This window comes from Euprymna scolopes, chromosome 35 (assembly GCF_053919585.1).
Source record: "Euprymna scolopes isolate OS-2025 chromosome 35, ASM5391958v1, whole genome shotgun sequence".
NCBI lineage: Eukaryota > Metazoa > Mollusca > Cephalopoda > Sepiida > Sepiolidae > Euprymna > Euprymna scolopes.
In genome coordinates this window covers 13013445-13040955 of record NC_136516.1, presented here as the reverse complement: position 1 = coordinate 13040955, position 27511 = coordinate 13013445, and the positions used below count along the sequence as shown (strand labels likewise).

The 27511-nt window shown below is 34.6% G+C and overlaps 1 protein-coding gene across 1 annotated transcript in view; it reads left to right on the top strand.

Annotated features, from left to right (window-relative positions):
* The window catches only part of LOC145259689 (endoplasmic reticulum junction formation protein lunapark-B-like), a 197161-nt gene that overhangs the window by 119380 nt on the left and 50270 nt on the right, over positions 1–27511 (top strand). The window contains 4 exon segments of the mRNA XM_080117357.1: positions 4771–4857; positions 5682–5715; positions 11374–11397; positions 24316–24342. Coding sequence (XP_079973483.1) covers positions 4771–4857; positions 5682–5715; positions 11374–11397; positions 24316–24342 — 172 coding nt within the window.

Sequence of the window (27511 nt, the reverse complement as noted above, 5' to 3'; positions counted from 1 at the left end):
TGTGAGTGACTTGGAAATAAATTTAGGTAACCGAATAGTGATATGACATCATGCGTATAATACTGAATTGTAATAGATATCATTGTACATTGTTCGTTTGATTGTATTGCAGTCGGGTTGATGGGCGAGTTACATCAATTTTAATACTAATTTTGTGAAGTAAGATTTTTCACAAAGGCAGACATTCCAGTTTAGTCGACAATCATGAGTAGAAAGATAGATTTATTATTTAACTCGCTGTTATTTATCCAGTGTTTCTTTTTTAATTTTCTTGTTTCGGCTGGGGATGGGGCATCCTATTGGATAACATTCACTCGCTATCTGTACATTCCAACTCTGAGATCATTTTAAGATTCTAACTGTTCATTCAAGTGCAATTGTTTGTATCTCTTGTGCACTTGGTTCACCAGGTATATTTGCCAGTACTTTTTTAAATTCTTTTTCATGTGTCCGATTGCCTCTATAATTACTGGAACGAGACACATTTTTCCCAAGATTAAAGTTTCTTTTCATGTCATACATAAGACCTTGCTATTTCGTTATTGTTTCCCTCTCAGTTCTGTTTGAGCTAGCATCATCTTCTACTAAGGTTGCTTCTTTCTCTTTTTTGTCCCATATAACTGTCATTTTTCTAGGTATGTAGCTGTAGGGATTGCATCATCATTAGGGCTATGCCAAGAGAATATTCTTTTTTGTTTTGACTCTCTAGTATATATATCCGACATAGTTAAACACGGTTAGTCAATCGAGAATCACATCACTCTAATAACATAAGATGATATACACTCGAGAGTCAAAATAATGAAAAGATATATATGAAAATGATATATACTCGAGAGTCAAAATAATGAAAAGAATATTCTCTAATCATCACAGTGTATGGGGTATGACTTATTTTCAACTAATCTTTCTGGTATGTTCTCAAGGTTTTCTGCTACATTTGATATACAGCTGGTCTAGTAAAAATACCTAGATATTCCGTAATAGTGGACAATTTTGAGTAAGAAAGAGTGACTTGGGCAATGATTGGCTTATTATTTATCTGTCGTCATCCAAATGGAGATATTTTCTGATGGAAGGTTTAGAGAAAACCGATTCAAATGATAGCCATGTTTGTTTTCTTTTTAAACAGGATTTAAAAAAAAAAATGTCTTAATTTTCCTATAAATTTTTTGAATTTCATATTTACTTGATTAATAGTAAATAACGAATCCACGAATTTCTCAAAGTTAAAGGCAAGAACTGCACACATACACGTGTACATTTCTTGTTTAATAGTTTTATTTGTAAAGAGGATTTCTAATTCAATATTTTTTTACCCCCCCATGATTTTTTTTTTTTTTCTTGCATGTGTCTGAACAGTTCCAGTTGGTCAATATTCTGAGCAAGATGAGGGTTGTAGACTGATGGTGCATATTTTATGTGTGTTGCAGAAGAGTGGCTAACAAAGGCCTTGTTAAGCGATTTTTTTTTTTTTTTTTTTTTTTTTTTTTTTTAAATTCAATTTTAACCCCAAACAAGGCACAGTGCCACTTTGAAGCAGGGGGCTACTATCAGGGACATAATTTGCGGGGGCATTATGAAGGGAGATGAGTAGAGGGATGTTTGTTCGCATTACACTTGAACTTCTGCATATCAGTACAGTTGGGAAAGCCGAATCCCAGAAGAGAGTTCCAAAGACCTGCAGTTCTGGGGAAGAAACTATTGGAGTAAAAGGCTTTCTTGCACCTAGGGATCTCTACTGTAAAGGGGTGAGATTTAGTGGCTTGTCGGGGGTAGTTACGTTGAGGAGGTACAAGTGTTTGCAGTTCGTCAGAGCATTCACCATTAAAGTATTTGTAGAACACAGGGATGCAACATCTCATCGATGGGACAGAGGCTGAAGCCTAGATGACAGTTCAGGACCTATCAGGTCGGCAACTCTCTTTTGAACCCTGTCCAGGAGCAAGAGAAAAGCAGCAGATACACCAGCCCAGATGTGACAACAGTACTCCATACATGGGCGAATGGTGGCCTTATAGTGGTACAGGATACTGTCAGGCGTAAGTAGTTTTCTAGCACAGTCGAGGGAGCCAACCTTCCTTGCAGCAGCCTTGGCAATGCTCTCAATGTATCTATTCCGGTTCATTCCCTGTAAACGTTAGGCCGAGGAGTTTAAAAGAAGTACTTTCAGGCAATGTGTTCTTGGCCATTGCTATTTGTGGTAGAGGTTTCTTGTAGTTATTGAAGGAAACAAGCTTAGTCTTAGCAGCATTGAATGTGACCATCCATTTTTGTCCCTATTCCACTACAGATTGGAGGTCATCCTCTGCCATTTCCTTGGATATGTGTTCATTTGTTTTCCCCCTCATATCTGTTATAGAGAGTGGTGTCATTGGCAAATATACCAATATATTTCAAGACACCATTGGCCTTCTTGACAATTTGAGAAATGTGCTTTGTCCAACACTAATATCTGCTGACAGTAATGTGCCCACATTATCTTCACAGGAAGACTTCTTGATATTAGTATTGCAGAGAGAATATATTAGATATGTATAATGCTGAGTTTTTCCTCTAAAAATGCATGGTCACGCACACACTTGTCCCCATCATTTAGTTCAGTTATCAGTCTGTGATTCAGTTCTGCATGAAATCAGATCTGATTGCAGGAAAGATTTCAGTGCAGAGTCCATCTTTTATTTCATGCTTGGATGTCATCTGTAGATTCCAGTAATTGCTCATTCTTATATTTATAGTTTAATGTGTATGTGAACAGCGATAACTTTATCTGGGTTTAACCGACTTCCTCCGAAGGAGGAAGTGCCATGACAGCATGAAATTCGCAAACAGTTCCCAGTCGCATGTATATCTCCATTAGTGTGTAGCGACAAACATTCAGCCCAGGTATTTAAAGTGATCAACCTCGTCTAGGGTATCCCTGGTGAAAAGAATCATACTTTTTTGAGCATAGGAATCCTGCCGAGAGGAATTGTTTTCATAGCATTTACCGGGTTTTGAATAAGTCCTGTTACATTTTTATTTTTATAAATTCATGTATTACTATTGATTGTAACTAACATTTGAGTACGTCTAATTAATACTTATATATTGCAGATGCAATATTGACTTCTGAGAAAATCCTAAATTATAAGTACAACCCAATGGAAGGAAAAAGAAATGAAATCTCCGTTTTGCTGCATGCGGGTCGCAAACAAACTGAGATTGCAAAGCTACTAAACGTCAGTAGAATGACTGTCTATCGTGTTGCCCAACGTCTGAATAACTCAGAGACCCTCAAGGATCGACCTCGATCAGGAAGGCCTCAAAAAATTAGGCATGGAACCATCAAAAAGGCCTTTGAAAATGATCCTGAGCTGAAAATGACAAGACTGGCACAAAAGATGAAGATTTCTGTATCCACAGTGTCCAGGGTGGTCAACAGCATGGGAGGAAAGAGTCTAAGACGTTCCAAGAAACCCCTCTTGAGTGCTGCAATGATTCATAAATGTCTGGAGAGGAGCACCCGCCTGTTGAATGACTTAAAGAGCCACGGGAATCGTATCCTCATTTTCTCTGAGAAAGCATTCACTGTCGATCCAGTCTTTAACAGGCAGAACGACTGGGTCGTAAGCTTTGGGAATGATGTCTCTAACCACAAGTGTCAACCACCAAGCATCCAGCATCTGTCATGATGCTTGGGGTCGTAGCATCCAATGGGGAGAAGATGCCCCCGGTGTGGTTTGAACAGGGATACAGGCTAATGTCCGCTGTTTACAAAGACATTTTGGAAACTAAAGTTCTTCCATGGGTTAAAAAGATTACCAAGAAAGCAGATTACGTGTTCCATCAGGACGGCGCACCCGCACACACCGCCAAAATTGCGCAGAACTGGTTAGAGACTAACATAAGCTTCTGGCCCAAAAACTTTTGGCCTCCACAGTCGCCAGATTTGAACCCCCTTGATTTCAGTGTGTGGGCGCATATTGAGGCAAGGGCCTGTAAGACCCGCCACAGTAACACAAATGAGCTGAAAGCCTCTGTGAACCGAGCATGGGTGTCCATGAAGGACTACGTCAGGAAGGCCTGTAAGAGTTTCCGACCTCTGTTGGAACGTGTCATTGCCGCCAAAGGTGGCCACATTGAATGATATGATGCCTTGTATACTAATAAATCATTATGTAACCAAACTTGTTTAACTCTACCCAAAATGACGTACCAGGCTTAATTTGAATAGGAAAATCTACAATGTAACAGGACTTATTCAAAACCCGGTACTTTCATACCAATCTTAAATGTGAAGTGTTGCATTTTGTCTATGGCTGATTGGACATCGGTAAAATTTTATTCGAGAATGGTTACCTCATCAGTGTAATTGAGGTTAGTCAGGATGGAGTTGCGGCCAACACAGAAACTTGGAAGATCTGCAAATGCATTGCGGATGATCAATGGCATAATTAAAGAGTATGTGTGAAAGAACACAACCGTCTAAGTCCAGAACTCTGATTCTGAGTCATATTTTTATTAAATATTGGTGGCTCTAAAATAAAAACAAATTAGCTCATTGTGTTGCGTTTGTGTCAACTTGAATCAACTTCAAAATTAGATGTTTTCACTTCAGCATTAGTGCGAGAAGTGAGATCCACTTTCACGTTGATTTATTTTGATAAATATTCCTGCATTCATTATTTACTCATTAGTTTAGCTGTTATTGTCTTCATTTATGTAATCATCTTTTTTTTTGTCTATTTTATTTTTATTTATTTATATATATGATAACTCCTTTTTCAGCTTGAAGATGTTATGGAGAATGAAACTTATAAAAAAGCTAAAGAAATCTTGGAAAGATTTGACCCTGCTCGGTTCAAGAAATTAGAAGTGAGTAAATTTTTCTGTTTTTTTTTTTTTTATTCCCAATATAAAGGCTGCACTTGACGATGGCGAAGAAGTAGAATTTAGTCGCACTTTCCTCTATTTATTCAGCTACAAAATTTATTTAGTCATCTTTTTCCCTCTGCAAATGGCCTTTTTCTGTAGAATATTGAATGGCCTTCCTGCAGAGTTGGCTGATCCAAATGTTTTAGAGGCAGTTAAAAAAAAAAATTACTGTTAGAGTTAAGGACCAAATGGCTGATTTTTGAAAAATAATTAGCATATGCAATAACAATATATAAGAGTTTTGGGAATTAGATGTGTTCATGATACAGGTTCAAGAAGGAACATCTGATTTTTGGATAAATTAAACATCAGGAGAGTGTTATGCTTGGCATGGGCATATCTTATTGTAGTAAATAAACTGAATTGGGATATTGCTTGGGCTCTGGTTCTTTTGATGCAGCAAACATAGCCTACAGAAAGTCAAAGGTCAACCAGCCTTTAACCGACTTAAACTTCAAACGAATGGGATCATTGACTACAAATCAACAAACATCTTTTGTTAGTCTATTTATTTATTTATTTATTTATTTATTTATTCACTCTATTTTTATGGTTGAAATTATATCTGTGATGTTAAAGTATCAGAATGAGTCCCAGCCAGTGAAATGAAGCAGGTGTTTCTTGAATCTTTCATAAGTGTATAAACTTGAACCATTGAAAACAAAACCGTTAAAAAGCCACACAGTGCAACTCTCTTCATATTCATCCTAAATAAAAATCGTTAAAAAAAATTATTTTTAATTTCATCTACTTTAATATTGCAGACTGTGAAACCCGCAGAAAACAAACCCAGTACAGGTTAGTCACACTTTTCTTTTGAATAACTTATCAAAAATCATGTATTTAATATATATATATATATATATATATATATAATTTAAAGGAGATTAGAACAATAGTCTAAAGAGCTGAGTGTATTTTAATGTAACAGTGAAATTACTAGTTTAATTAAAATACAGGAAATAGAAAGTGCTCGTTATAATTTAGATATATAATAAGCTCGATAGTTAAATTTCCTAGAGCTAATTCAATATTAAGTAATGTGATTTATAATTTAAAACTTAAAAATTTAAAAAAAATTTTAAATTAAAAATCAGTTTCATAAGAAGAAACAACAACAAGATCAATTATCTGTACGATCGTTTCGGAAATCCGTGCTTTTTATTGTGGTATACATGAAGTTATGTAGAACAATTATATATAGTTTTTTGGTAAGCAAGGTCTCCTCATCAGCAAATTTAGGAGGGTTTTTATTGAATTTAAAATATATATATATATATATATATATATATATATATATATATATATATATTGATTAGCTTAAAAGTTGCCAAAGGAGAGGCTTTTAGTCTCACACTTCATGAAAACTGTTGAAACTTTATTGGAAAACTTTTCTACAAAATAGTTTTTAACCTATTACTGTTATAATTTTTACTAACTTTATGCCACATTTGGAATTTTTCCTAATAGTTTTTGTAATTTGTGCATCCTTATTATCCCTAGAAGTAGTGTTGCCCCCACTTCCACCCTATGACAAATACCTCAGGCTAATTTGGTGCAATTTTAACCAATGGGTTTGGAGCCTGTAAGTGTTTATCTATTTTAGTAGTAGTTGTAGCAGCATTAACATTATTTTCTTCTGGTGAACTCTGGCATCTCAAAGATGCTTGATACCAAATTTGATGGAATTCTAATCAATAGTTTTGGAGCCTATCAGTGTTTATTTTAGTAGCAGTATTAACATTTTTATTCTCTTTTTGACAACATTTGATATTTCAAGGAGGTTTCATACCAAATTAGGTGCACTTCTAACTAATAGTCTATAACTGGATTGCAACTTGTGCAACATCAGCATCCAGGCCAAAAAGGTTGTTTTTACGAAAAATGTCAAGCCTTTATTAACGCTATAAAAATATTAATAAAATCGTGGATTGCGAGAATTGATGCGTTCCCCAGCGCTCTCCGGCCAAAAACAGACGCAAAACAACTTGTAGAAAAAGAACTCTTTATTTCTTTTCCAAAATGCTGTGACTACTAAAATCAATTGTTCGCGTGTAGCAACAAGAAACTTAGTGACAACGTGGAATAGAAGGCGGTGGTTGACGTTGGTCGGTAGACAATCGAGAGGTGTCCCAACACCCGGGCACGTGTCTGTTTTCTCTCCTTCTGCCTCTGACAAGCTACCCACTTTGTTTTATATCAGTCTCGAGTTCCCCGATGCACCTGCGATGTCAACAGCTTTAACCTGTTACCCCATCAACATGTACATCCGGCCTCTGCTACCGTTGGCAATCCAACACATGCAGATGTTTCCACACTATGCTCTGTGTGACACCATCTTTCGATATTTCACAAGGAACAAAAAGGCTAATCTTTTCAAAAAGAAAAACAAAAGTTCAATCTGTCTAAAGGAAAGAAATGTCAAGCTAGCCACCTCTATTGATGTGAAAGATTTATTGAAAAAAAGTTGTCAAGATTAATAACTCAAATATTTTCTTCGATTGTTTTTGTTCATCCTCTTTTTCGGCAAACTGATTTTCCATGTTGATAACAGCTTTTATAAATACGCACATACTTATTTACCAGCAATGTTTCAAGCAAACTACCATTCTCTTACATGGTCCTGGATATGACCTTAAACTATATCCAATGGTGAGATCCCAGCTTACATGCTTTGGGGAGTGTGGAGCCACCCTTCGTCATTGCTCCCAGGTCCACTATGACCCGGAGTGGTAGTACCTGTTAGGGTCCCAACTATGGGTTGAATAGAAACCAACTTAACTGGATTTGGCATTAAATAATCTGAAAAGGGTTGATATGCCATAAAACAAAAACAACTAACCATTCTCTTACACACACACACACACACACACACACATATATATTCTCTTGTATTAATGTGTATTAATACAAACATATACAAGCTTTACTACACTGACATGACAATGTTTCAATCTGTAGTTATTAATAACTAAGATCTCAGGCGAAAATTCTCTATTTTCATTTGGGTCTTCATATTGCAAAAGCTTTTCTCTTTTTCCCCATTTTTTAGTTGTTCATAATGAGAAAGGCTTTTTCAATATGAACGCTTAAATGAAAAGACACTTTTTGCCTGAGAAGATCTTATTTATTAGTAACTAGCAGGAGTTGGGGGGGGGGGCTTTACCCGGGCATAAAATAGGCTCAAATATGATATTTTAATTGGTCCAAATTCTGTATATATTATTAAAGCGTAGTGATTTCAAAGGTTAAAAAAAAAAAAAAAAAAAAACGTATTTAGGTGCCATCAGCTAGAACTGAAACCGAAACTGTAGCATTCAAAGCTGGTGATGTTACCATTGTATCAACAGGACATGCATATGAAATGATTAAAAATAAACAAAGATGAGTGTATAAAATGTTTATCAATTTTTTTTTTTTTTTCAATTTTTACTCATTCTTGACTCCTTAAAACAATTTCAACTGATTTTATATATATATACATATATATATATATATATAGAATACGCATCAAGTGCGCTTGAAAGCCAAATACGTAATATTAGGAAAATAAACAAATATTTTACTTGTTTGAAATGTATCACAAATATATTTCAGAGAAAGAATTAAAACAACGTTTCTATATGAAATCTCATTCTTTGACGTTATTCTCGCATTGGCTACGCACAGTTCAAACATATCAAAATACAACCGCTAGAAACAACGCGCGGCTCTTTACAAACACTTCTTTCAACAAATTTACAACATAGCAAGGAAGAAAAAAAAAAGAAACAAAACAACACACTGAAGATGGAGGATACCTCTGAAATATATTTGTGATAAATTTCAAACAAGTAAAATATTTATTTTCCTAATACTACGTTGTATTTGGCTTTCAAGCGCACTTGATGCGTATTTTATTCAAATTAAAACGTTTCTATATGAACTCTCATCCTTTGACATATATACTCCTTTTTTTTGACTCCTTAAAACAATTTCAACTGGCTAAATATACACAAAACCACTCCTCATAGTTCAAGGGAATGATCAGATTGTCAATATTGTAAAAAAAGTAAACAAATGAATACTCATTTTGTTCTAGCTTGGTATGGAGCATACTACCGGATGCCAAACGTCCACCTGTTATCTCATACATTCCAACCGAGAGATCTTTTTAAGATTCTAACAGTCTCTTTAAGCGCAGTTCTTGCACCTGATTCACCGGGCATATTTGTTGGGTAGTTTTTGAAATTCTCTTTTCCTTGAGTTCGGTTGTTCCTATAATTCCTGGAATGATGGAGATCTTCCCAAGGTGAAAGTTTCTTATGTATTTAAAAGAGATACATATTTCTACAACTAACGGCATAAAACTAGTTAGCTTCGGTGGTAGCATGTTAGACTGTCCTAATTGGTAGTGGGTGATGTACATAGTTAATGTGCTTACCGCATCTAGCCACACTGATGAGTCTTGAACAAATGAAAGGGCTATATTTGGATTACTATATTTTACACACACACACACACATAAGTACTATTCAAAAGCTTCCAAATGAAATGACGCTACAAAGCACAAAAGTTCAACAAGCTCCTGGCACCAGCTGCTACTCACTCAAGTGTTACGTCTTTTGTACTAAAAATAACAAAAGACGCAATGTACGGAACAAAAACTTATAACTCTATTTAATACATATCGCGTTTTGTTTTGTCTTATTAACTTTGAATTATAGATTTAACGCGATTGAAATTGTCTTTTTCTCTTTAGTCGAAAGTTGTCCTTTAGATTTTTTTTTTTTTTTTACATGATTTTTTTCCCTGGTTTTTGATAGAACTCTTATTTAATTGTCATTTATTATTCTATTGATTGACGAAACATGCAGTCTACCAAAAAGATTGTTGTATTAGATTGAATAGATTGATTTAAAAAATTTTTTTTTTTTATTGGTTATAACGATATGCTATACACAAGCTACATATCTGATTTCATCTGTACAAAAAAGACTCGTAAATTTTAAAGTACAATTATCTTAAATAAATTTACTAGCCTTAAATGTTCATATTTCTGGTGTATTTTTACGATTTGCTTAAAAAATTGGAATCGTCCAATCTCTACTAAAAAGAAATGAGATCTGTGGGTTTGCAAAGCCAGTTAAATATAAAATCAGTCTCTTTCTGCTCTCTACATCCACCCTCTTTTGCTTTACAACCATGATTTGTGATAAGATCCCCTTTTTGTATAATGAACTATTCTGATTTATGTATTCCGTTTTCCTTTTCTTTCTTTTGTTTTTTTTTTTTTGTTTTTTTTCACCCCAAACAAGGCATATTGTCACTTGGAACATAAAGGGTTACTATTTGAGGTCCTGTCTAACACAGGATTGGGGGGGGGGAGTTAAACGAGATGTCTGTTCATATTACTTTTCAAACTTCTGCATGTTAGTACAGTCAAGGAAGCAGGAAACAGGCAGGGAATTCCAAAGTCTAGCAGTCTGAGGGAAGAAACTATTAGAGTAGAAGGCTTTCCGGCATCTAGGAATCTTAACAGGGAAGGAACGGGATTTTGCTGCTTGTCTGGTTAGTCGGAGCTATGTATGCCGATGGAGCAGAAGTGCGATGAGTTCATCAGAGCATAATTAAAGTACTTGTAAAACGGGGACAAGGATTCGACATTGTGACAATGAGACAAGGATTTAAGTTTGGTCGATTATGTTTGAGATTTGTAAACTAGGCACAGGGTTGCAACATCTCAGCAGTAGGATAAAGGTTGGAGTTTAGTTAATAGTGTGGGATATATTAGGTTGGTGACTCTTTTTTGGATCCTGTCGAAGAATGAGAGACTAGTGGTTAATACACCAGCCCAGATGTGGTAACAATACTCCATGCATTGGTGAATTGTGACTTTGTAAAAATATTGCATGCTCTCAGGTGTGAGTAATTTTCTAGCACAGTAGATGAAGTCCACCTTCTTTGCAGCATCCTTGGCAATATCCTCAATGTATTTGTTCCAATTCATGTTGCTTGTGAATGCTAACCTGAATAGTTTGGATGATGGGCTCTTGGATAGTGTTATTTGCCATGGCAATCAGTGGTTGAAAAGGCTTTTTTATTAAAAAAAAAAAATTCACTACTGATTGAAGGTCATTTCCTTAAGGTTTTTGCTATTGCCTTTGATATGTGTACATTTGTTTTTCCCCTCATGTCTATTATAGAGCATGACGTTATCAGCAAATGTACCCACCACGGACACAATTTTATCAGAGAGGTCATTTATAAATACAAGAAATAATAAAGGCCCAAAGATTGACCTCAAGGGCATGCCTGCATTAATATCATGCTTAGTTGCGCAGTCATCGAGAACAACCTGAATTTTTATCTTGTCTAGAAAGAATCTGATTATGTTAAGGATTCGTTCGGAAATACCATATGATTTAATTTTAATGTGAAGTCTACAAGAATTCTTATGAATTTTTCTTTCTGCAGAGAAAAAACAACAGGTACAGGAAGGTACGTACAAGGGCAACAAGTGCTTTTTCAGGTCTCCTATCTTTTTTTCTTTTTCTTTGGTACAGTTGGATGTAAACACACTTCATCTTGAATGTAATCTGCTTTGTCATCTAACTTGGCAACTAAAATTGCTATCGTAATAATCTATAACTACTATACTCATCATTGTCATCAGAAAGTGGATTTTGTGTTTACTTTCAGCATCCTTGTAACTTTCGCTTTCATTTTTTTGTCCTTTAGTCCTCATATTCCATGAGCAATGTTTCTGACAAAGGGAGAAGAATTGCTATTTTTTTGGTCAGAATCTATCCGTCTAACATTTGTTGTGGCTGGTTTTTGACCTTGAAGCGATTTTTTTTTTTTTTTTTTTTTTTTTTTTTTTTTTTTTTTTTTTTTTTTTTTTTTTTTTTTTGGAAAATCTATGGAAAATCTGGTAGGGTTTATACTTGGTCGCTAACATAGCCTAACCTTTGTTTTCTGAAGAAAAAAAATTGTTCTTCCTATTTGCCCAATAAAAATTCTTATTTTGCCTCTGACAGGGATAATGAAGAATCCGAAAGGTGTTAAACTCTTAAATTATCTTTTTCTATTTCGTCTTATTACCATATATGGAATACTAGCAGAGCTATATATAAAAAAAAAAAAAAAAAAATGTTAAAAAATATGAATAACAGCTTTATATTCAAACTTCTCAATTCGTCTCTTAATCTTTCTCCCTTCGTGTTTTTTTTTTTTTTTCACACACTTTTCTCCTCCACCTCTTTTTCACCCTTTCCTGGCCCAGTCCTCACTCTTATTTTAATGTATTGAAAATAATAATAATAATAATCTGTCATTCACCTCTCCTTCATATTAAAACTTCTATCCCTCTACCTTTCTTAACCCATCTTCCACATCCCTCTCTTCTAATCCTCTTTTTATCCTCTGCCAAGCCCATTCCTCTCTCTTGTTTTAATCTATGGAAAATAATCTATATCTAGAAAAGTGGGAATGTGGGTGTGAGGACACTTCTCAACCTATATACTTAACGAAATTTTGATCTGCAGACTTGAAATTTTGTATGTAGGATATTCAGACACGTGGAAAACTTTTTAATCTGTTTTCATCTGGGAAAAACGGCTGCTAAGGGGTCAAAATTGAAAAATTGTGACATGAGTGATCAGATTTTTATCTGTTTGTCAACTCTTTTACAGATGCACATGCCTGGGCGTGAGACATGACATCTTTGTTAGGAATAAGTAGGTTTGAAAACACAATTTAAAGATTGTGTCAAGTTGGTATAATGGTTACATACTTGACTTACTGTCTTTAGGTTTTGGTTTCGATCTCAGATGGAGTATTTTTTTTTTATTTTCAAGAAGTGAAATATTTAGAAAAAAACATAATACATGCATACACATGTTTCAGCTTGTGTATGAATTAAAATATGTTTATGCATATTTTATGACCAGGCAATGCTGGTTGGCCTGCTATTAGTAATAATAATAATCAGGGCTCTTAATTGCGAGTGAAACAGTTGCATTTGCAAGTGATTTTTCAAAATGGCGACTAGAAATAATGAAACGCTTATCTTTTGGAGATTGTGTTTCTCTCACTGACATCTTCCAAAGCTCACTACTGGGTGAAAAATATCTTTTAACTTTTTTTTTTTTTAAACGAAGGCTGTTTTAAAAAAAAATATCTGAAGAAATTATAATGTTTATCCCTTCAAGTATCAACATAAAATTTGTTGTATATTTAAAATTACACTTATTTAAAAATACACAGAAAAATCTTTATAATGTACATACTCGTCACAGAATGAAGATGTCATATTCTAAAAATCATGTGGGTTTGGCTAGTAACTTTTCTATTTGGCTAGTAAACGCAAATATTTAGTTGTCAAAGGTCAACTTCAGATAAATTTGTCCAGAGAGCCTTGTTATATAAAAAAAAATAGCAAATTTCATCCTAGTTTGTGACGAATTTAAATAGTCATGCATATGTTACAACCGGGCAACGCCAGGCAGCCTACTAGTAGTAATAATAATAATGTAAGTCGTTCACCTCTCCTTTATATAATAGATAACATTCGAAATTACTGAAAAACTGATTTGCCTGATAAAATCTGGTCCAGATGATCCTCTAAAGAAGGAATAATTTTTATTTGCATTCTTCAAACTACTGTTCTCATCTTGAGTGTCATTTTCACAACATTTTGGTCAATGTTACCAGTGTATCTTATCGAACTCAAGAATTAGGACCGAATTTTGAATGGAAGCCTTTTACTTCACAGAGGTGGCATGCTCTCATTCCATCAGCCATGACTGGATAGAGGTCCTAAGTAATTTGCAATTGTATTTTTAAAAAAATTCAGGAGCGTAATTTTTATTAATTTTTAGATATTCCTCTGGTTGCAATGCCAATAAAGAAAATACCAACCTTGTGGCTGTTTGTTTTGTACTTTTGGAACTTAGCATATACACAACTGCTCCTTATATGATAGATTTATGAGAACAACTTCTCAAAATTGGAACCAAATCAAGACAATAGACATTTCACACAAAAAGTTTGATAACATTTCAGATTATTTTATAACAAAAACTAAAGACGAAAATATAACATATCTTTACACTTGCTGCAGTTTCAAGGATCATCCAGTTAGGAGTGGTTTATTAATAAAATCTTTTTCTTTTTTATTTTATTCCAGACAAGGCACAGTGCCATTTTGATATAGAGGGCTACTATCGGGAACATAAGTTGCAGGGATACTATGTAGGGAGTTGAGCAACAAGATGTCTGTTTACATTACACTTGAACTTCTGCATGTCAGTGCAGTTGGGAAAATAAATCTGGAAAGGAGTTCCAGAGTCTAGCAGTTCTGGGGAAGAAACTATTGGAGTAGAAGGCTTTCTTACATTTAAGGATCTGTGTAGGGGTGGGATTTTGCTGATTGTCGGGAGAATTTACGTGAAGGGAGTACAAGGGCTTGTAGTTCGTCAGAGCATCCACTATTAAAATGTTTGTAGAACAAGCAGAAGAATGCAATATTTTGTCGCTAGAACAGAGGTTGGAGCTTAGATGACAGTTCAGGACTTACCACGTTGACGACTCCCTTTTGAACCCTGTCACGTTAAAAAATCATCCTTTAGTTGTGCTCACGGATCTTATCTTTCATGCCAACTCGTTTCATCCTCCATCATACCAAGTAGATGCAGTGTGAGGTGTGAGTTCTCTGCTAGTTGCTTGACGAAAATTCTATGCAGTTTCTCTACTGAACCACACATCTCTGCTGTGTGTGTGTGTGTGTGTGTGTGTGAGAAATGGCACTAATACTAATTTGGGTTTAACCGGCTTCATCTAAAGCTCCTAGAATTCTCATGTCCGAGATGCCTTCAATAAGTTTCCAGACTTTTTTAATACAAGCATTTAAAATTGTTATACTCCTGAAAATTCAGTATGTTATTGTTATACCTCTTATAAGACGACTGACCAATTTTTATGATTTCAGATTCAGCAGGAATTGGAATACACCCTGCTAAAGTCTGATTGTCACAACTGGTAAATTTCAAAAATGCAATCGTGATGTGAGGACACTTTAGAAGAATGATATGCAAAAAATTTTGTTTTAAATTTGGAAAAAATGCCACAGAAACGTATGTAATGTGTCAGACTGCTTTTTGGACCATTTTGCATTAATCAAGCATCCGTTTTTGAGTGGTATAAGAGATTCAAGAAAGGCAGGAAGTCTATTAAGGATAAGAGGTATGGGAGGAGTAAGGAAGTCAGTACACCATAGCTGATTGGCCAAATAAAGAATTTCATAGATAAGGACTGTTGTGTGTAATAAAAACAATAAGTGTACAGTTTGATGTCAGTGTGGGAACTGAAGATGCAAAAGATTTGTGCAAATGTTGTCCCAAGGGTGCTCCATCCTTGTCACAGACTATTTGACCAAAATGGGCATCAAGATGATCTCTCATCCTCCCTGTAGTCCAGACCTTGCTCCCTGTGACTTTTGGTTATTCCTCAAGCTCAAGGAAAACCTTAGAAGTTGTTGCTATGAGCCAATTGAGGTGAAAGAGGCTGTGATGAGGGTTATTGATTCACTCACACAAGAGGACTTCCATGGGGGTCTTCCAGAAGTTGGAACAGTACAAGTGCATTGCAGCTGGAGGAGGTTACTTCGAAGGGGACTAGGGTTTCATATGTGTACTATCAATAAAAGTGCCAATACAAAAAAAGTTTGGAAACTTATTGAAGGTACTTCGTACATACAATCAATTTTTTTTTTTTTTTTTACTAATGGTAAAAGTCCAGGTGCTATTTGCATACTTGTGGAGATGAGAACTCCCATCCACTAGCTCCCCTGGTTTGGATAAGAAAACAACCTTTAAAGCTAGCAGTCTCACATCAAATTCACAAAATAAGCAGTGGCAAAGATCACTGCTTGCTCTGACAAGGCATAGTGTTATATAGCCTGTGTGTGTAACAGTAATGCGTCTCTGTTAACTTGTGAGTGTTAAATGTGTTGTGATATTTGATTTGTCTAATGTATATTTATAACAATGCATATAGTATTTATGATCATCTTAGGTGCTATATTGATATAGTGTTCTCTATTGTGTCGATGTGTGTATACATATGTTTATCGACAGGGTTTAAACAAGGGACGAACGTCATTGTCGGTGAGTACACTAGCAAAAGACACATACTTCCAATCTTCTTTTCATGCATCCTGAAATCAAAAGTGCTTTTCTCCAAGAAGTAAAAACACCAAGGCTAGAATTATATATGAGTATTTCATTTATTTCTGCTGAGTTCTTTTTCAGAGTTAGCACGCTTTGTATACGACTACATCTTGCCAAGTCGCCCCCTTCTGACCTCCATGGGCGTCACTGCCTAAAACCGTGGAGCACAAGATCTCTGGTCTGTTCACTAACATGGTCATTTCAAACTCCTCTCACTTGTAATTAAAATTCTATTTGTCTTCGAATCAATCTTTTCTATGACTTCATCACCCATGTAACCAAAGATCCTTGTCTGATTTTTGTCGCGTATCTATATTGTAGTTAGTTGGAAAGCAGGAAAACGGAACAGAGTTCCATAGGCATGCAGTTTTCAGAAAGAAACTTTGTTCATGAAATCTGTGTAGATTTTGGCACAGATAAAGAGTAGGGGAAATTATTGATAGTGCTTCAGCTAGACGAGTGTTTTTTTTTTTTTTTTTTTTTTTTTTTTTGTGAAAGTCAGGCTAGGGAGGACCATAGATTGTAGCCCAGATGAGCACTTGCCATGAAAATAATGATAAAGGAGAGACAGGCTCGCAACATCTCTTCTGTGGGAAAGGGGTTGCAGACAACACGAAAGGGCATTCTCCCCACTAGGCTATAAAGTCTATTTTGAACTTTCTCAAGGCAGGATAAGCTGCTTCTAGCAGCTCCTGCCCAGGGGTGGCAACAGTACTCCATCCTTGGATGTACTTGGCTCTTATACAGGTAGAGAATTTACGTAATATCGTGGGATTTGCGTTCGTGCTTTGCATTTATAAAAAAATTGTTGGGTTCGAGTGAATGTCATTTGTTGCTGTTTATAGGAATTAGCAAGAACTTTTTTATGAGCCTGAAACTGTTAGCAAGTGCTATTTAATAATCCAAATAACTTTACAAGAATGAATATTGTAAATGATGTGAGTCTGCCATCTTAGTTTATTCTGGTTTGGAACAATTTATATAATTTTTTATTTAATAACATTTATTTAATCGTTAATTATTTTAATAGATTTACAAATATAGTAGTAACATTCTGAAATGTTTGTAACATAATTAAAATAAAAAACAAAAATAAAACTATAAATTATTCAAGACCAGTTAGCTTAATCTATCCCTGACGATGAATCCAGAAGAATTGGAAAGTACTCAAACTTACGACAAATATGGCGATTACATCAGCCAGTTTCTGCCAGAAGTGAAACCAGTTATTTGGAAGGTTTTTTTTTTTTTTTTTTTTTTATTGCACAACTGGGTAAGCTCATCAGCACATTGAATAACCAATTTGTCAAAATCCCACAAACAGGACTCTCTTATTAACATGGCTGGTATTCATTTATCTACAACATATATGTAATGTGCCAAGCGGACTTTATCATCATGTTATCATAAAGTACACTTGTTTTCAATATTCTCTCAACAGCTGTACCAGTTAGTAGAGTCCTACTCGTGGGATGTGAAATTTGACGTTTTTTTTTTTTTTTTCAATATGCTGATAAGCTTGCCCAGTTTTGAAAAATTATAATTAATGAACTACTATGTACTTATATGCCAACATTGAGGGCCCGGAACAATTGTACACAAGTTGTTACCAATAGAAGACTTTCATTTTGAAAATTAGTAACTCTATGAAGTAACTCTATGAGTGTCTGTTCTTTCTAATGTGATATTGTTAAGAAATATTTATAGCTGTAGTATTGCGCTATCTAAATTAGATCTTTGTATTTATTTATTCTATTACTATCCGAAATCTTTTTTTATCTCCTTATTCTGCTTTGCATTTTAATCTTCTCGCTACTTTGAACACTCAATATTGGCAATTTTATCTTTTAATCAACCACTATACTTCTATTTTTTTCTCTAATCTATTTGCATCTTTATTTCTTTCGCTCATATGCTATGTTTGTTTACTCTTTACTTCAATTATATCTTCCGTTGTTTTGTATATTTACATAAACATCATTTGCACAATGTTCATTTTTTTTTTTTTTTTTTTTTTTTTAATTTTCAAAAAATTTTGTCTTCAGCAGTGACTGTTTTAACAGTGTCGGCAATCACACCTCTCCAAATTGTAGAGTTATTGGTAATTTCTGGAAGACAAGTGAAGACGGTAGTTTCCCCGTTGCTTTCCATCTAGATTCGAGGGGTACATCTCTCCCAGTGAGTTAAACGTGCTCTCAGATATCAACCTGAAAATTTCTATGACTCTGCGCAGTACATACAGCATCTAGCCTTCCCAAATAGTCATCCATCTGGTACTGGCCAGACTCCTTGTTGCCTAACTTTGGTGATCTAGCGAGAACTGGTGTGTCAGTGTGATTGTGCTGTACATGATATTTAAAAATTTAAGCCTAGCATAAAAAATAGATGTTTGTTTCAGATAGGATATCTACTTCAGTTGACAAGTTAAGATACAAGCAAAAAACTTTTTTCAGGATGAGAATTCTGCTAGTTAATAAAAAAAAAAATTAATTCACCAAACATAGATAAGGGTAAATTGAAAACATTAACTTTCAAATAGTGTGCCTACCAATCTGTCATCCGGACAATCTTTTTTAGTTGTAAAATATGGTCAATGAAAGAGGGTAATCGATATATATATATATATATATACTTGTTTATTGTTATATAAACATGCTCACATCCCGCTGCTACAAATAGCCACTTGTTTCAATCAAACAACAGATATCATCAGGCAGCGACTTGACTATTCAAAAGTTCAATGAATAACCTCATTATTCATTGAACTTTTGAATAGTCAAGTCGCTGCCTGATGATATCTGTTGTTTGATTGAAACAAGTGGCTATTTGTAGCAGCGGGATGTGAGCATGTTTATATAACAATAAACAAGTATTATCAGCTCTTTTTATTGAGCACTATCTAACAACCTCGTTGAATTCATTAGTCCATTACTTTTGAATATAAAAAAAACCCGAGTAATATATATATATATATATATATATATATATATATAAAAAATTTCATATCCTCTTTTTTTTTTTTTTTTTTTTTTTTACCTCAAACAAGGCATATTGCTATCGGGACGTAAGCGGCTACTATTTGGAATCATAGCTAACAAGATTGTGTAGAGTTGAGTAGCGAGATGTTTGTTTGCATTACATTTAAACTTTGGAATGTCAGTACAGTCAGGGAAGCAGGAAACAGAAAATTCCAAAGTCTAGCAGTCCGAGGGAAGAAACTCTTAGAGTAGAAGGCTTTCTAGCATTTAGGAACCTTTGCAATGAAGGGGGTAGAATTACATTCCATTAAAATACTTGTAAAACAGGTTCAGAAATGTAATATTTCAGCGATGGGACAGAGGTTGAAGCTTGGTTGATAATAAAGAAGCTTTTAGATTTGATTCTATTTTTTATTTATTTATTTATTTTTTATTTTATTTATTTATTTATTTTTTACCTTGTCTAAGAGTGAGGGACTAGTGGTAGATACATCTGACTAGATATGGCAACAGGCAACAATACTCCATACATGGGCGAATGGTGGCTTTGTAGAGATATAGAATACTCTCAGGTGAGTTGTTTTCTAGCACAGAAGAGGAAGCCCATTGCCTTAGCAATGTCCTCAATGTCAATTGGCAGAAGTTGGAACTTTTCAATAATAACTACTTCAGCCGCACTTGCTGTTTTGTCAACACTCCAACCTTTGCTGTCTGCCTTGTTAGTGTGATGTCATTGATGGTTCAGGCATTCAACTCATTGGTGGAGTGGGAGTAATCAATGACAAAAACCCTTCCTACTTTTCTGTTTGTTTTCAGATCCACAATGGGAAAATGCATCATGTGCCCTCACTTGGCCATGATCATTTTCATCTATGTAGATGAATAACAAACTTACAGCATTGAGTCTGTTTATTTAGATTGACATACACAGAACCATTAACAAAGTCCCTTACTGGGAGCCTCAAGAGTCCCAATATGCCAGAGAGGCATACTTACCTAAGTAGTTCTCTCCAGAACTAACTGCCTTGCTTCAATGTTCAACTCCTACTTTTGCCTCTCCTCCTCTTAGGGTCTCCTGACTAATTTTGTTGGTGGTCATTGTTCAGCTGCCCAGAGGAGTTATTCATCAAAGATAACATCCAACTAGTCTGTGATTTTTCTCTTGAACGAGGCACTTACATTTTTAAACAAAAAAAAATATGAGTGGTCTGGTTCTTGTCAAAGATGTTTTCAGCTCTCTAGGCAGCAGACAACAGGAAGAGAGCGGTGACCACAGACAGGACAAGTGACACATTTTTCTTCACTGCCAAGCAGCCACACCCCCACCACGCACCTTCACTGATGTCATAACTATCATACTGAAATTGTAAAGGTTTTCATTACCAATAAACAAAATATTTTATAACCCAGCTGTGAGTATTTTATTTCGCTGCCAAGTGTATATATCGAGACATTAACAAAGGTTGATTTTTAAAAAAAAAATTATATAGACTGAAAAGCACATTTGATGACCAGCTGCAGCGAATATATAGCATTCCTCTGCAATGCCTAGCATTCGCATGCATTAGTAAAATGTGCTGCATGTCTGCGGGTATACAATAGTGGAGTCATGATTGGTTAACCTTTTGCAATCATGCTGTAGATCGCCATGCATAGGCAATCTTGGTTCAGGACATGGTGTAGGTCAGAGGAGAAGCCAACTCAACTCGACTATGGTGAATGCCATTGCATAAAGCTAAGTTTGAAAATATGAAAGCAAAACGTGATATTATCGTCCCTAAAGTGTTAGGAAGTGATTGGGGAGAATTAGTTGATTAGCAAAAGTGAGTTTAGTAGAAAAACAATGGGGAGAAGTGGTTCATAAAGGCACACAAAGACGATCGGAAATAGGATTGTTAATCAAGGTGTGGTAGTGACTGTGGGGGGGGGTCGGACATAGCGGTCCGTATAATTAGAGTTTATGGACAGTATGAGAATTTTTTATTATATTACATTTTCACCCCAAACAAGGCACATTGCCACTTTGGTGTAGGGGGCTACTATCAGGGTCAGCAACTACTGGGGCACTATGTAGGGATTTGGACAGCAAGATGTCGGTTCACGTTGCACTTGAACTTCTGCATGTCAGTACAGTTAGGGAAGCAGGATCCTGGAATGGAATTCCAGAGTCTAGTGGTTCTGGGGAAGAAACTACTGGAGTAGAAAGATCTTTTACATCTAGGGATCTAGAATGCGAGTGAGTTTTATTGATAGTCTTTAGTTGAAGGCAATTTTTTAGTTTGTAGCTTGAAGCAGATCGGGACAGCTTTGATGGACCCAAGATGGGCTGACTTTGTCTGACTGACAGTGTTGGTCTTTACAGATAACTAAGATGTGGACGCTGGTATTTGGATTGTCATTTCCCACGATAGTATCACACACACACACGTGTTCAAAGCACAACTAATATCTACAGAATGTCGTTTTGTTGATTTGTGAACCAGTGCTCTTCCTCAGCAGTTGCTTGTGTGAACAACAATGAAAGAAAACCTGGTACATAGAGAGGGCGCACATGGTTTCATAAACACACAAAACGAAGATCAATTTTCTGCTGTACTCTGACAATTTTCTGATTGTAACAGAAAAAATAAAAGTAGAAACAAAACTAACACATCATTCAATAAGTTCCAGGCCTGATATATGGCGTCACTAATTAAAAAAAAATGCATATGATTTTCATAAAGTACCAACCTTCAAGTGGTATGTGTCAAAAGTTTAACCTAATCAGAATATTAGTTTGCAAATTATTTAAATGAAGCTGCTGTTGAAAATTTTAATAATGTTCGAATAATCTAAATGTCGTGTATGGATAAAGCATTGGTTTCTGATGTGAAAAATACTATTCAAGCAAATTAATGCCTTGCTAGGTGTTATTCAAAGTTTTCTCCTTTGAAAACGACTGTTAAGAGGTAGCATGTCGATCTTAAGTGCTATCATACAGATTCAAATATTGTTGAATACTTGGGTTGCCGAAATTTGGTAGTTGTCCCGGAAAGCAAAAAAGTGTCTATTCAATTTAGTCTGTCATGAATTGAAATTGCATGAGATAGCAGAGAAGGTGAAGATATTGGTAGGCAGTGTTTTCACCATTTTGCATTAACATTTGTTAATAGGAAAGCTGTGTGAATGCTATGTTTGCTTACGGTTGATCAAAAACAATGCAGTGATGAATTCAAGCAGTGGTTTACCTTTTTTTTTTTACCCATGGACCCCTTATTTTTTGGTGGACCCCCTCATAACTATTGGTCATAATATGGGAGGGCGAAGGTCAGACAGACAATATAATAGGAAAAGAACTGACTGCCTGATGCACATATTTAAAACCAGCTCCTATCATTTTATGCAATTTTATGGAAATTTTTTGAAATCTAGAAAATAGATTCAAATTCGTTTGGATATCTACTTCAGCTTTTTCTTTTATATCAAAAAAATTTTTTGAATAATAAAAGTTGTGCTGATTTTTTTCATGGACCACCAAAATATAATTGTAGACCCCCCCAATTTGTTATATTTTTGCCTGTGGACCCTCAGAAATATTCTATGGACCCCGGTTGAGAACCCCTGATTTAAAGCATTGTTTGCCACTGTTTTAGCATCAATATATGACAGTAGATGAAACAGATTCAATATTTCACGCCAGAATCAAATTGGTAATCAGCAGAGTGACAGGTGTTCAAAATGATTAAAGACAAAACCATCAGCAGGCAAGGTTTTGGTTTTCGTATTTTCTGATGCACAAGGTATTTTAACCAGGGAAGAACCATCAATTACGGGTATTATAAAGTATTATTTGTGCATTCGAAGGAAGAAATCACCAAAAACAGTCATAAATGAAACGTCAAAAGTGCTCTCGCATTATTTGGTTTCTTTGGATTGTTTCACAATGTTTCGGTCAATGTAACTTCCGACCATCTCCAGGTGCATCTTATCAAACTTGGGAATCTTTCTCTCCATAAGAACCCATAGCGTAGTGAATCAAGTACTTGATAAGATTCAGTTGTAAGTTACACTCTTCTGGAGGTTGCGGTCCATACTTAAAGTACAATTACAAATTATTTAGGACTTATACCCAATCGTGGCTGACAGAACGAGAACATATTACTTTTGCAGATTAAATAACGGATTCTGTTTGAAATTCCATGCAGATTCCAGAGTTTGATAGAAAGATGTCCGAGTTTGACACAATACATTTGAAGAAGGTTGAAGGTTTTACATGGACCGAAATTTTGTGAAAATAACAATCAAGATGAGGACAGTAGTCTGAATAATCCAAATAATCGATCATTATCTAAAAATTTCAAAAGTGCCCTTTCGTCAAGACAATCTATTTTGTCATAAATTGATCACAACAATGGCATAACTATGAATTGCGCTTTTAATTGCTTTCGTACCCACCCTATTCTCCAATTCTGGTTTTTAGTGACTATTTGCTGGTTGAAGAACTCTAAAACTGTAAAGAAAAGAGATTTGGCTCCAGAAACTGAGGTGTATTTTGAGGCCAAAGTCAAATAAAAAAAAAAAAACATCAATTTTTAAAGAAGCGTTGTAATCACGCTTTTTCTGATTTAATATATATAAGGAATTGCATTAAGGAATTTGGCGTTAGAACGATCTGCCATCTTAGTTTTCTCTTCAAGGGAAGAAGAGGAGGAAGAATTTGGCAGGTAATGTTCCTGCCTAGAAATTTCCACAGGGCCGCCATTAAAATGTCAAAACTGTGAGACAAGATAGCCGAAAGATTCGGAAGACGTTTGTTAGTCCGATTCATGATTTCTCTGCGGACTACTTTCATATCCACCTATTCTCCAGATCTGGCTTTTAGTGACTACTGGCTGGTTGAAGAACTCGAAAACATGCTGTAAAGAAAAGAGATTTGGCTCCAGAAACTGAGGTGTATTTTGAGGCCAAAGTAAAAAAACAAAAAAAAAAAAAAAAAAAAATCAAATTTTTAAAGATGCATTGTAATCATACTTTCTCATGCACCATGTTGAATGAAAACCGAATTTTTCCTAAAAGCTGTTTATTAGACCTGTGCCTAATTGAGTGATGTGTTAGTTTGACTATGATGTAAATAACAATTTTTTTTTATCCCCGTTTTAACAAAGATGATTAAACTGTCTAAACGTAAACAGAATTATTAATAAATATTAAAATATCTCTATTACACACAGATAAGAATGTAACGGAAGAGGAAAAAGGTATGTACCCCTTCGATTATAATTCCCTCAAAAAGTTAATCCCTTTTTGTTTTGAAGTATTTTCTAATAAAACATAAATTCAATCATTGAAAATTGTTATGCTAATAAAAATAATCTAATCATTTTTAAAAATCAAAAACTAATAAAAAAAATCTTTTAATATTTAAAATAAAAAAAAAAATGTTGTGCTTATTCACTGTAATAGAATTTCAAAAAATGAATTTTAGATTTAAAAAAAAAAGACTTATGTACTTGCGTGTTGTGGTGAAATTAATACAAATTTTAAGATTTATGAAAAATTTTGAAATTAGTAAAAATTTCTACATTTCCAAAAAATTTTGAAATTAGTAAAAAAAAAAAAAATTTTAATTAACGAAAAATTTTGAAATTAGTAAAAATTTCTAAATTTACGAAAAATGATTGAGTAGGTGATCTAGAACTATTTTTTCAAAAACAAAAAAAAAACAAGAAACGTATTAGCTGTTAGGCATTTTCTATTTTGAAAATAGTGGATTACTTAAAATGATAGATTGCAGTAACCAACCCTGGCATTTAAGAACTCAACATTAACCTGTATGATAAAACTCAATGATATGAAGCATTTAATCTTTACTTGTAATCATTTTTCGTAAATTTTGGAAGTTTTACTAATTTCAACATGTAAGTACATAATTCTGTTTTTCCCTAAAATTCATTTTTTAAAACTCCATTATATTGCACAAGCACCAAATATTGAATATAAAAAAAAACAAAAAAATACAATTATTTAGTATAAGCAGAACCTCGTATGTAAAATGTATCGTTTCCTTCACCCTCTAGGAAGAGACATAAATTCACCAATTACACTGCTCCCTGTCCCCCAAAATGGTACCATCTGTAGACCATGAGTCATAGTGACCCAAGATGAATTGTTTTGGTTGAACAAGGAGTAGCTCAATCTAATCAATTAGTTGTTTGTCATGTCCTAGTGCAGTGGTTTCCAACCTTTTTTTTTTTTTTTTTTGTCTGTACTCCTCGAGAAATTTCCCTCAGACCTTGCAGTCTCTAAAATTTCTGAATTCACAGTTAAATACAGGGTTTGATTAAATCTATTCAGCCATGTCTTTAATTGCCGCTTAATGGAAGCAAGAAGTTAGTATTAATGCAATTCAAAAGAAAACAAAAATACAGAACAGTAACGCGTACCGAATATTCTATTTTTATCTAAACTTTTCTTACATCCTGTCTCTCTCACAATGTCAATATATGCAACAGAAATTCAAGTTAATTCTCAACCGTATTATTTTATTTGGTTCATCTAAAACTTCTCTTTATTTTATGTGACAATGATCATGGAAAGAAGCATCCAAGAGTGGCTTGTGTATCTTGTAAAATAGTCACAAACTCGAAACTGACTGATAGGAAATGAAAAGGTGACATGTAAATTAAGACGCAGTCAAAATTGAGCAGATCAAAAAATCCGGTATTTCTTTCATTGGCAAGAACATTCTTTTTGTTGACTCTGAGTCGTTTGAATGCATGGTTAATTCACATGTAAGTGGAAAGAAAGAAATATGGATTTAGTACAAATGGCGAAACAGGAAAAGAAACTGATTGTGTTTTTTTCATAAGCGGAGAACATTGCATAATAATTTTTAAAAAAATATATTTTTTTTTTTTTTGCGCGAACATTTAACAGTATTCGACAGTTTAAAGGCAAACTTTAATTTCAACAGTTCATTTTCCTTCTAGATGTGAGGATTGTTGCAAAAGTAAAGCCTCCTATTTTTCTTCACAACTTAAAAAGGTTAAAGAGCTATAAAGACATGAAGCTTTCAGTTCTTGTAATGCATAAGTTCAGTCATCATAACAATGCAAGTTGCAATCCCTTCTGCTCTATTCAGACAAAATAAAAAAAAAAAATAGAAGGCGTTAATTTGGAAACGCGCCTCGTAGATTCAAGAAGTTGGTGGCTGAAGTTCAATTGTGTTAGTAATATAGAAAATTACTAATGTTGAAGAATAATATTTTCTAGCGATAGTTTTCCCACTCTCAGGTTCTAGGTATGACCTTAAAAGATGTCCAATAGTGAGACCCCATTCGGGGACTGTGGGTAATGTGGAGTTGCTCCTTAGTTACAATTGCTCCCAGGTCCACTTTGGCCCAGAATGGTAATATTTGTTAGGGCACTTGGTGTTAACAGTTTAGGCTGTTTGAAGATATTGGCTTCCTGACCAAAAATGCACCAAACGTTTTTGTTTTTTTTCCCCCTAATTATGTTCTGCAAAGTCAAAAATAACAAATTTTTTTTTTTTTTTTTTTTTTTTTTTTTTTTTTTTTTACAAACCAAACCAAACTCCATTAATAAATATTTGAAAAGAACTTGAAACCTAAATTATTATATTTGGCATTAAATAACCTCTAAACGGTTGATATGCCATTGAACAAAACAAACATATTTTAAAATAAAATAAAAAGTGTTATTATTAGGGCTAGGACAACAGGATATTCTTTTCATTGTTTTGACTCTCGAGTGTATATCCGCCGGACCGTGTATGACAATAGGACAGATATATTAATCTCTCTCCTCCAAAAAAAGAAGGTAAGACTTGGGAGGATGGTATCCTGATAACAGATACTACCCCTATAACAAAAGATATCTTATATGCTTTTATATAGTGATGTAGTCTTGATGAGTGGTTACACATTGGTAAAAAGACGAGTAAAAAAAAAAAAAAAAAAAAAAAAAATGTTATGTTTATAGATCATGTATATTGACAACAATAAAACTGATGTATTACTTGTTTAAAGATTTAATTTATGTAAACATTTTTTTTTTAAAACTGAAACTGAGTATTACATTTTATTTTACTCACAAGGAATGTTCTCTTTAGTCAGTTTTCCTAGCATATATCAGGAATGACTTATACTACACTATTCCCCTCCACAAAGGAGGAGGTAAGGCCTGAGAAGATATAACTGCAAAACAAATACTATACTTCACTCCATCACACATACACACACACACACACACACACACACAAAAATGATGTAATGCCTGAGAGGATATTATGACAATAGGACAGATATATTAACCTCTCTTTTCCAAAAAAAGAAGGTAAGACTTGGGAGGATGGTATCCTGATAACAGAACAGATATTAACCTCCCTCTGAATTAAATGTCGAAAGA